Source organism: Chiloscyllium plagiosum, unplaced genomic scaffold (genome assembly GCF_037043375.1).
Source record: "Chiloscyllium plagiosum isolate Xiang-an unplaced genomic scaffold, Cpla_swu_hap1 HiC_scaffold_39, whole genome shotgun sequence".
NCBI lineage: Eukaryota > Metazoa > Chordata > Chondrichthyes > Orectolobiformes > Hemiscylliidae > Chiloscyllium > Chiloscyllium plagiosum.
Genome location: NW_028270177.1, coordinates 16613283 through 16624039, shown reverse-complemented (window position 1 = coordinate 16624039; position 10757 = coordinate 16613283). Strand labels below are relative to the sequence as shown.

The window sequence follows — 10757 nt, the reverse complement described above, 5'->3', positions numbered from 1 at the left end:
CATATAAGACCATAAGATGTACAAGCTGAAGTATTCAATGAAATTACGGCCACAGTCATCAGTGCAAATCATTAGATGTCACAAAATCAACCTAGTTTTTCACCCATATCATTTTTTAATTAATTGCCTTGTTTCCAATGCACTGGTATCTTGCCCTCTCCTGACTGAGGCCTTGGTCCGCCCGACTCTGGATGGCGCTCAAGGCTACGTTTTGATTCCTGATAGGCCCTCCTCCGCTTGATGTGGAATGGACACTCCTTTGTAGCTCTGCCTGCGTCAGGCGTTGATTGACAGAGACCTTGACTAATCAGAAGACGGCGACCGCCGGCGGGAGCGGGCGGCGATGGAGCGGCCGCCGCCATTTTATCCCGGTTTACCCGAGCGGTGCCATGAGGGGCCAGGGCCGCTTCCTCCGGCTTTCACGCTTCACAACCGAGGCCGGGATTCCTTTTATAACCCCGGGATTAGGAATGAGGAGAGGTCCGGTACCGGACTTTCTTTCTCCCGCCAACCTGGTTTGGCGGGACCGGAGGGAGGCCTGGCTCAGGGCCGGGCTGCGGCTGGGGGAGACTGGCGGCTACCCGCTCCCCCCGCGGACAGCTTCCATCACGGCGGCCTGGGAGGGCCTGCTCCGGATCTGAGCAGGGTGGAGCCGCACCAGGAGTACGGCCAGCGGCCACAGTGGGACCATCGAGACCGCCCTCAGGCTCAGGAGAACCGGGAGCGCCCGAGGAACTACCCACCCCATCCGTGGGGTCATGACCCCACCCCTCACCCCCAGGGTCAGCAACACCGAGACCACCCCCAGGGTCAGCAACACCGAGACCACCCCCCTCACCCCCAGGGTCAGCAACACCGAGACCACCCCCAGGGTCAGCAACACCGAGGTCATCCCCAGGGTCAGCCATACACAAATGAGCCCCCTCACCACCAGGGTCAGCAATATCGAGACCACCCTCCCCACCCACAAGGTCAACAACACCCAATTCACCCTCCTCACCCAAACAGTTGTCAGCACCCAGACTACATATCTCACTCACAAACGCATGAACATCTTACCCACTCATGGAATCATCTCCCTCAAGGTGAACCTCCCCACCTACAGGGCTGCCCTTCTGTTCCCCAGCATCAGGAACAGAAGGAACATCTGCCCCACCAGCGGGGGTATGAATGCAGAGATCAAGTTAGTCTCCCACAGGGGTTTTCACAACAGGGCCGCTCAGCTAATCAGTACCACGAAATTCAACAGGGATTGTCACATCGTCCCCAGCTTCCATTTCAACCTGAACAAATGGATTCTCAGCAACAGTATCCATTCTGGGAGCATTTACATCCAGAGCAACATCCACCCTTCTCAGAGAGAACTGGAGTTGCCAAAAACGTGCCACCTCAAATGCACAGCATGTCTTCCCAGTCTGAGAATATTTCCTGCCAGGACGAATCCTTGCTTTGTGGTGGAGGCCTTAATTCACCAGTGGGATATGGACCTCAGAACTCTCAGTTAATAAATCCTAGCCACAGCATGCCTAATCAGCAGAACTTCCCAAATTCATCAGGAGACATACCATCTTGGAAAAAGGAACGTGACACCCTGTATAACAATGAAAACATGGCAACACCATGGCCCAGTGTTGCTAACTTCTCTCAAAACCTTAAAGACGTCAATGCTGAACAGCTGCATAGGAATGACTCCATAACTAGAAACCTATCAGAACAATTGCCCCATAATTTTAAATATAATGAACCTTTAAAGGAACAAGATGAGCTATGGTTTACCCGATTCTTGTCAAAACGTAGGTTGCAGCCTTCTGAAATTAAAAAGCCCAAATCTTACCCATTAATTAGTGAAGTAAAAGAATCTGTACTCAGTGCTTGTAAACTTGTGACTGAGCTCACCGCCTTATGCCAGCAATTAAGATTTAATGTCGAAAATGAAGCAGTTTGGACTGAATCCTATCTGAAAGCAGCTGAAATGAGAACTGCTTTACAGGAAAAATTAAAGACACTAAAAAATGACAACTATCTCAGTGCTGTGAAAACGAAATTGGAAAGAATCAAGAAGAAAAGGAGCAGCATTCAAAGGAAGAAACAAATGCGGCACTTAGAAAAACAAGAGGCAGAGGCAAGGACAGCAGAAAAGGAAGCAAAAATTGATGCATGGAGAATGAAACGTATCCGAGAAGTTGAAGAAAAAAAGAGGGTATTTAATAGTTTCCTTATTGTATTGCATGTGTAGAGATTTGCGCATCTCAGCAATTATATAATCTAGGCAGTAACAGAAATACATTGTTTATTAAAGAAAATACAAATATCTATTTGAACCATGTTTGACAAATACTAAGTGCTCTGAATAGGTTAAATCTCACTGGTTATGAAGTATTTGACTGGTAGCTACTCAACACATAGAAGGAAACTAGACCTTTAGGTTTTTGTGTAATTCACTGCCACAAAGCTATATCAGTGGATACAATAAATGCAGTTGATAAACTTATAGTTGGCTCAGCTTTTGATGCCTTCATATAATGTGGATACACCTACAGTATGTGTTTGTAATTTGTACGGTTACAAACAGGACAACAATCTGTAAAAAATTAATACAGTTGGTTGGGAAAATGCTAAAGTTGCACCAAGAGGAAACATACTAGCTTAGAGTCTCGCATATAGAATGCTGACTGGGGTGGTGGTTTGTAATAAGTTATCCAGTAAATAGATTTGTTGGTTTTAATCTGTTTTAAAGCTGATCCAACTAAGGAAGAACGTACTGGCATTGGATGAAGTCCAGAGAAGGTTCACTTGCCACTGCTATGATGGGACTGTCTATGAAGAGAAGCTGAGTAGATTGGGCTATTACTCATTGGAAAATAGAAAGTTGAGAGGTGATCTTATTGAAACATACAAGAATCTTAGGACACCCGATGAGGCAGATGCAGAAAGGTTGTTTTATCTTGTGGGTTAGTACTAGGGCCTGAGGGAATAATCTCAGCATAAGGGATTGCACATTTAAAATAGGGATGAAGGGGAATTTCTTCTCTGAGAGTTGTGAAACTGTGGAATTCTCTACTACAGAGGGCTATTGAGGCTCGGTCATTGAGTATGTTCAAGGCTGAGATAGATTTTTTTTTCTCTAATGAAATTGAGGGTTATGAGAAAAGGGCAGAAAAGTGGAGATGAGAATTATTAGATTAGCCCATGATCTAATTGAATGGGCTGCATACCCTACTTCCACTTCTTATGGTCTTATAGTTTCCATATGTAGTTCAATGTGTTGCTGAGAAAATATGGTCACGGTAGAAATTCTTCACAATTCTGTTATATATAGAAGAAAATATATTAAAACTTCTATTGTATCACAGGCACATGAATTTACAGATATTTTTGCCATAATCTTTTTGTTTATTGTTTTATCAAATCATTATATGTAGAAATAGTCAATTTTAAACTTATCACAAATCTAATTGTGATATTCATGTTATACTAGCGATATTATTACAGTTCGGGGCAAAATTAATATTCAAAAGAAGGGTTGATGAATTATCAGGAAACAGTTTTAATTTTACAATGCTCCTTAAGAATTCTGGTAATTGGTTGTACCCTCTCATTCTCTCGTACACATTTACTTTAAGATGCCATAAGAATGGTTGGGGTAATACATGAATACATGCACGGGATAGTTAAAAATTGCTGGGGGAAATTAGCAAGCCCAATTAAATGTTTTACTGCTGTTACTGAGTGCCAGAGTTCTCAAAACATTGTCATGAAACCATGACAAGCTCACTAAATAAACAACAAAGGTGGAATTTACAATAAGCTTTCTTGGATTAATTAACAGAAGAGTTATCATAATAATGTAAATAGTTTATGGAAAGAATGGATTTTCCCAGTTACTTTTCTTGTTTAATGATCCCTGCAGCACTTGCAATATTCTCTTTCGAGCAAGTATTTTTGGTTTGTAGGAACGTGAACTGAAAGCTGCAGCAGATGGTGTCTTGTCAGAGGTACGGAAGAAACAGGCAGATGCAAAAAGACTAACGGATATCCTGCGGGCACTGGAGAAGCTGCGGAAACTGAGGAAGGAAGCTGCAGCTAGAAAAGGTGTGTTGGTAAGATGATGTAGTCTAGATAACAACATATATTTTCAATTTTATTTTAATAAATCCTTTCCATCCTGCAAAAGATTGCTAATTGACATATATCACTGTTGTGGTATGTCAGCCGATACTGTGTTAGGACCAGTTGGAAGGGTGAATAGTCTCCCTCTTTCCAACTGCCTTAGTCACAATGATTTAAATTACCTGCTAACCCAAGAAAAATAATAAAGATGCAACATCTAGCAAATGGCCTTTGTCACTTGGCCCACATCTAAAATTAATAGGTGGTAATGTCCAGTGCAAAGGAATATAAAATAATATGCAATCTCCCTTGTTCTTTAAGGTGTGAGGTTTAACCCGAGTTGAATGTTGATCAGCAGCATAAGATCTCGAAAGATCTGATAGGGTGGATACCGAGAGGATGTTTCACCTTGCAGGGGAAAGTAAAACCAGGCGATACTGTTTAAGAACAATTGATCACCCTTTTAGGGTAGTGGTGAGCAGAAAATATTTATCTTATATGGACTTCAGAGATGCCATCCACTACCACCACCCCTCCCAATAAGGCCTTCAGTGAACTGAATCCAAATGGCTGCTGCCAATCTCATTTAACTCTCCAATTCCTTGCTCTACGTAGATTGTTGAAATATCTTCCCCAGAAGATAGTGTAAGCTGTGTCTTTAAATTTATTCAAGCCTGTGTAGATTTTTGATAGACAAAAGTGTCACTGCTTATGGAGACAAACAACAGAGTGGAGCTGAGACTACAATCATCTCAACCATGATCTTAAACAATGGTGGAGCAGACTTGACAAGCCAATGATCTACTCATGTTCCTGGTGTCGAATTATGCAGTTATTTTTAAATTCTCAGCTCCTCAACACTTATTTTATGGTTGTTCCTGCGGTTACTAGACCAGTTTCTTTGAGAGAGTGTAGACAGCAGCTTTCTTTTTAGTATAGCTCAGCCAGTGCTTGGAACCTCCAATGAAATGCTGCTTCCACTGTATATTTCCAAATACGTTTTTTTGTTGGGTCTGCTGGTTACACCCATACAGTATGTGCATAAGAATTGACCTGTTTAGAATTGAAACAAGGAAATTTAGCACAAAGCAACACTTTCAGTACATTAATTTTCTCATTGTGATAGTCATTTGTATTTTTATATAATATCACATCTTAATAATCATATTTCTATCAAAGAACCTTAAGAAGGTTATCGGTCATGAATCCGTGTACTGATACAATCCCTTGACCATCAGACAGCATTGCTTACACCATTACTTAATTCATTAAGCTATCATTAATATTGCAGATATTTTAATGTGTTTTCTTTTTAAAACTTAATATAAGTTGATATATATTCTGTAAAAAAAATTATAGGAAAATTAATCAAAGCTAATTTCAATTTTTTTTCCCATTTGGAATGAATTGTGTATAATCAGAATATTTAAGGGCAGCACTTGGCTCAGTGGTTAGCACTGCTGCCTCACAGTGCCAGGAACCTGGGTTCGATTCCAACCTCTGGTGACTGTCTGTGTGGAGTTTGCACGTTCTCCCCGTGTCTGCGTGGGTTTCCTCCTGGTGCTGAGGTTTCCTTCCACAATCCAAAGATGTGCAAGTTAGATGAATTGGCCATGCTAAATTGCCCATAGTGTACAGGGATGCCTAGGTACATTAGTCAGGGGTAAATATAGGGAATGAGTATGGTGAGTTACTCTTCAGAGGGTTGGTATGGACTTGTTGTGCCGAAGGGCCTGTTTCTACACTGTGGGGATTCTATAGGGCGACAGAGTAGCTCAGTGGTTAGCCCTGCTGTCTCTCAGCGCCAGGGACCTGGGTTCGAATCCTGCCTCAGGTGACTGTCTGTGTGGAGCTTGCACATTCTCCCCATGTCTGCATGGGTTTCCTCCCACAATCCAAAGATGTGCAGGTTGTATGAATTGGTATTGCTAAATTGCCCATAGTGTTAGGTGCATTAGTCAGATGGAAATGGGTCTGGGTGGGTTACTCTTCAGAGGGTTGGTATGGACTTGTTGGGCCGAAGGGCCTGTTTCTACACTGTGGGGATTCTATAGGGCGACAGAGTAGCTCAGTGGTTAGCCCTGCTGTCTCTCAGCGCCAGGGACCTGGGTTCGAATCCTGCCTCAGGTGACTGTCTGTGTGGAGCTTGCACATTCTCCCCATGTCTGCATGGGTTTCCTCCCACAATCCAAAGATGTGCAGGTTGTGTGAATTGGTAATGCTAAATTGCCCATAGTGTTAGGTGCATTAGTCAGATGGAAATGGGTCTGGGTGGGTTACTCTTCAGAGGGTTGGTATGGACTTGTTGGGCCGAATGGCCTGTTTCCACACTGTAGATAATCTAATAATCTAATCTAATCTTATTTATATTTGGTATTCAACCACATTAAGAACCCTACAGTATTCTTTTTTTAAAAAAGGCTTGTGTTTGATAGTGCATTTCGTTCGTGATTTTGTGCAATATTTTGTGAAAATGAATGTTAACCAAATAAATTGACTAAGAATAGAAAAATCTGTCAGTCTCATTTTGCACAAACCCTATGTCGTAGGTAATAGATGCCGTGAAATTTTTATAATCCAGCATATGGAATCTTTGACCCTGTTGGATAACTATTGTGCTCCAATGGATTTTATCATAGCAGGAGCTGTTTATTTTTTGTCAGTCTTTGTAGAAGTGTTCTCTTATGCTTCTAATTCCTACTTGTGATATCATGTGGAATAAACTGATAGACTTTGCTAAATTCTAACTCCTACAGTTTTGTGGCACTGAATTGCATTGTAATGGGTCTTAAAATGGCAATGGTTTGTTGAATAAAAACTAGTGCTAATGAGAGCAGTTTTGTACCAGTTCAATCTGTAACTGTATAATTAAATTAGCCTGACTATTCAAATACTGTTTTCCTTTTCCAGGTGTTCAACCTCCTCCTTCAGCTGATGAAACCTTCGAACATCATATCGAGAGGCTGAGAAAGCTGATTAAAAAACGCAGTGAATTGTATGATGCCGAAGAAAGAGCCTTGAGGGTTATGCTGGAAGGAGAACAAGAAGAAGAAAGGAAAAGGGAAAATGAGAAAAAGCTGAGGAAAGAAAGAGAAAAACTAGAGAAACAGCAACATGAAGTGGAAATCATGATGTTTGGAGATCCAGGTATTTGTAATACCTAGTTTATCCATTTTAATATTAAAAATAGAGCGTTTTTTTTAAATGTCAATTTCTGATAGTGAGTAAGTTAAATAATTAGTTTTTGTCCTACTGAGCATCATGTAATTGAAAACCTACATAAAATTATATAACATTAACTTTTTAGATAAGTGTACTTTTACCAAACTTCTGACAACAGATTGTCAACCTGAAACATTAACCTTTTTTTCTCTCTACAGATGCTGAGTATTGTGTTTTCTCATTTTATTTGTTCCCAGCATCCACAGTATTTTGGTTTGCAAAGTTACTCAAAGAGTCTTACCAATTAGAAAGTTTACTTACACTTGTTAAGTGTAACTAAATGCGATCCAGACCACCAATAAAAGGGAAACCTGAATTATGTAGCAAGTTCATTGATGTGGAGAAGTACCAAAGCACTTTTCCACTTGTGTTGTACTTTTGTAGTGTAGTCACTATTGCAGGGTGCAATATACATTCTGTGTTAAAATTTCAAAAATACTGTTATTCAGAATATTTGAGTATGGGACTACAGAGTAACTTGCTGTTTTAGCTAATTAACTTTCAGAGAACATAGGTAATGAACAATTGGTTTGAAGACTGGGAGCTTTTATTAGAATGTAAAACTGCTTGAGTGCACAATATTTGTATTGTATGGAGTGGTTATTTAGATTTGCATCAATCAGCAGAAATGCAGGATTAATTGCACTTTTGTTTTACAGTTCTCATTACTGATACCATTGATGTTTGTTTATGAAGATTTGAATGATTTGGTTTTTTGAGTAATAATCATCTACATTGCTATATGATTTCCCAATATATTTGCTGCTGATAGTTTACTAAAACTCTTTGTATCCATGAAGTAACCTCATGACCAAAACTGTTTTGCTTCCTTTCTATTCATCTGTGCTGATTGACATTTGATGTGTTTTGAGCTGAAAATGTGTTGCTGGAAAAGCGCAGCAGGTCAGGCAGCATCCAGGGAACAGGAGAATCGACGTTTCGGGCATAAGCCCTTCTTCAGGAATCCTGAAAAGAAGGGCTTATGCCCGAAACGTCGATTCTCCTGTTCCCTGGATGCTGCCTGACCTGCTGCGCTTTTCCAGCAACACATTTTCAGCTCTGATCTCCAGCATCTGCAGACCTCACTTTCTCCTATTTGATGTGTTTTGCTAACTAGCAGCAGTTATCAATCACTGCAGAACTGTAAATAGAATTGTGACTCCCACTGAACCATGAGAACAGTTAAATTCTTCCTGTCTCTTCTCCTGGGAGACATTAGTGTGCTGTATCCTTTGAAATAAATGGTGCTTCATGACTGTGGAAAAATAGTTAAAATGGCAAACGATTTATTTCTGATTAGAATAGCCCAAATACAATGTGTAAAAGTATTTAACTAAAGTAATGGGGATTAACACTCAGGCGCTCCATTGTATAATCCACCACGATTTGAAGAGATTCACAAATAATAACATTTTATTCTGTTGAGTTACATTTATTTCTAAAATTCCCATTTGTTGAGGTGGAGTAATACATTAGCAGGAGCTTGTCTACATTTTTAAGATTGAATGCCACACTCCAGACCCTCAACAATGTTTTACATCACTTTCAAGTTATATATACTCAGTTTTTTTTTCTGTGGACGGCACAGTGGTTAGCACTGCTGCCTCACAGCGCCTGAGACCCGGGTTCAATTCCCGCCTCAGGCGACTGACTGTGTGGAGTTTGCACGTTCTCCCCGTGTCTGCGTGGGTTTCCTCCGGGTACTCCGGTTTCCTCCCACAGTCCAAAGATGTGCAGGTCAGGTGAATTGGCCATGTTAAATTGCCCGTAGTGTTAGGTAAAGGGTAAATGTAGGGGCATGGGTGGGTTGCGCTTCGGTGGGCCGGTGTGGACTTGTTGGGCCAAAGGGCCTGTTTCCATGCTGTAATGTAATGTAATGTAAATGTAAAGAGCTCCAGGGTACAAGTTGATAAAAACAGTTTCTGAGGGTTTGGATCTCAGTGGAATACCAAACTGAATTTATTAATCAGTGTATTAAAGTGTTGCTGTTTTTGCAGACTTCACATACAAATGATTTATTTATGCTTTACTTAATTCAATAGATTTACCTTCAGATCACCCACTGCAGCCATTTCGCCAGTATTATTTGCAAGCTGAGCATTCCTCTCATGCGCTTGTGCAAATCAGGTGAGGATTAATGAATGTTGACATCTGAAGCCTTCAGATGTGTTGATATCATTCAGTTCAGTTGTCCCTAAAACAATGATCATATGTTTACTCAAACTGTTTCAAGATTTCCGCGTAATTCAAATGTATCCTTTTTACCAAACGCATCTGATAAACCAGAGGACTTTCTGCATAATAGGATGAACCGAGGAAGATAATGGTCCTCTTCAGCGAGTGCAATAAATCTTCCTAGCATTGTGTCTTGGAGTAGAAGATAATGACAGAAGTAGACCTATAATTTTCACATGAAAATAATTATTTTGGACTATTAAATAACAGCAATGAAGTCAACAAAACACAAGCAATTTATAAAAATAAATTCTTACTTAGAGGTAGATAAAGCTTCCACCTCTTTTGTCTTTTCAGGATATTTCTCTGTAGCAGGTCATTTGCCATGAAAAGTTAGTTTTTTTTTCCAGTTGGATCATTTATAATGCTAAGTAATATTTGCCAGACTCTTTAATTTCCAGAGGATCTGTTGTCATCCTTTGTTACCTGTTTCTTCCTGCAGAAGGCTATACCATCTGCTCTCTAACTTCTCACGGAAGGACCAGTTAATCTAATAATTATGGTTGGATGCTCAAAGTTGGCTTTACCTTTGTTAAATATAATTTCTGCTTGAGGTTAAGCTAAATCCTTTAGTCCTTACCAAACCTCTGAACTTGTATTACACTTCCTGTTTGAGACCTGTTTTGTAAATAGTCCAAACAGACAGAACCAATTTATACTCTCAGTAAATGCATGATAGAGAAGTTCTTAAGAAAAAGGGGTGTTAATTATTGTAATTGGATTTAATATTTTTCTTTTTCTCCTTATTAGACAAGAATGGGATCAATATCTTCTACCAGGAGATCATCCTGATGGAAGCAGTATTCCCCGCGGTTGGGTCATTCCACATACACCCAGTTCTGACACATGGGCAACTGCACTCCAACAGAATGAGAGTTGATGCTATTCAACAATTTTCTTTCTGGCTGAAGTATTTTATTGCTGATTAGTATCTGCTTTATATTAAATAAAGATGAATTCACCTCGCATTAAAGTTCTGGGATTGTTTTGATAACATCTTAAATTAATAAAACCAGTGGATCTCTCGAGGCTTTATCAGCAGAAACTCAGTGCAAAGAAAATGTCATTATTACTTTAGTGATGCTGAGCTATATGTGGGAATTTAGTTTCCGGAGTCTATGAAGTTCCATCTAATATAGGACGATGCAGGTTTGACGGTGTCACAGAATAGTGATATCCACGTAAGAGCA

General features: G+C 40.3%; 1 protein-coding gene across 2 annotated transcripts; it reads left to right on the top strand.

Annotated features, from left to right (window-relative positions):
• The first annotated feature begins 328 nt into the window (after positions 1-328).
• On the top strand, positions 329-10540 carry pdcd7 (programmed cell death 7). Of its 2 annotated transcripts, XM_043677330.2 has the most exons (5): positions 329-2200; positions 3954-4092; positions 7021-7257; positions 9375-9459; positions 10318-10540. In XM_043677330.2, the coding sequence occupies exons 1-5, from the start codon at positions 344-346 to the stop codon at positions 10445-10447; spliced, it is 2448 nt and encodes an 815-aa protein (XP_043533265.2). In that variant the 5' UTR covers positions 329-343; the 3' UTR covers positions 10448-10540. The 2 variants fall into 2 exon arrangements, with proteins under 2 accessions (XP_043533265.2, XP_087837586.1); XM_087981460.1 differs by lacking the exons at positions 9375-9459; positions 10318-10540 and having other exon boundaries at positions 3954-4100; positions 7021-7215.
• The last annotated feature ends 217 nt before the right edge of the window (positions 10541-10757 follow it).

Excerpts from the sequence above, each read along its gene's own strand:
- pdcd7 (XM_043677330.2), top strand. The coding sequence starts at position 344 with ATGGAGCGGCCGCCGCCATTTTATCCCGGTTTACCCGAGCGGTGCCAT. Across the intron at positions 2,201-3,953 it reads AAGTTGAAGAAAAAAAGAGG|GAACGTGAACTGAAAGCTGC; the intron begins GTATTTAATAGT and ends TTTGGTTTGTAG. Across the intron at positions 9,460-10,317 it reads CATGCGCTTGTGCAAATCAG|ACAAGAATGGGATCAATATC; the intron begins GTGAGGATTAAT and ends TCTCCTTATTAG.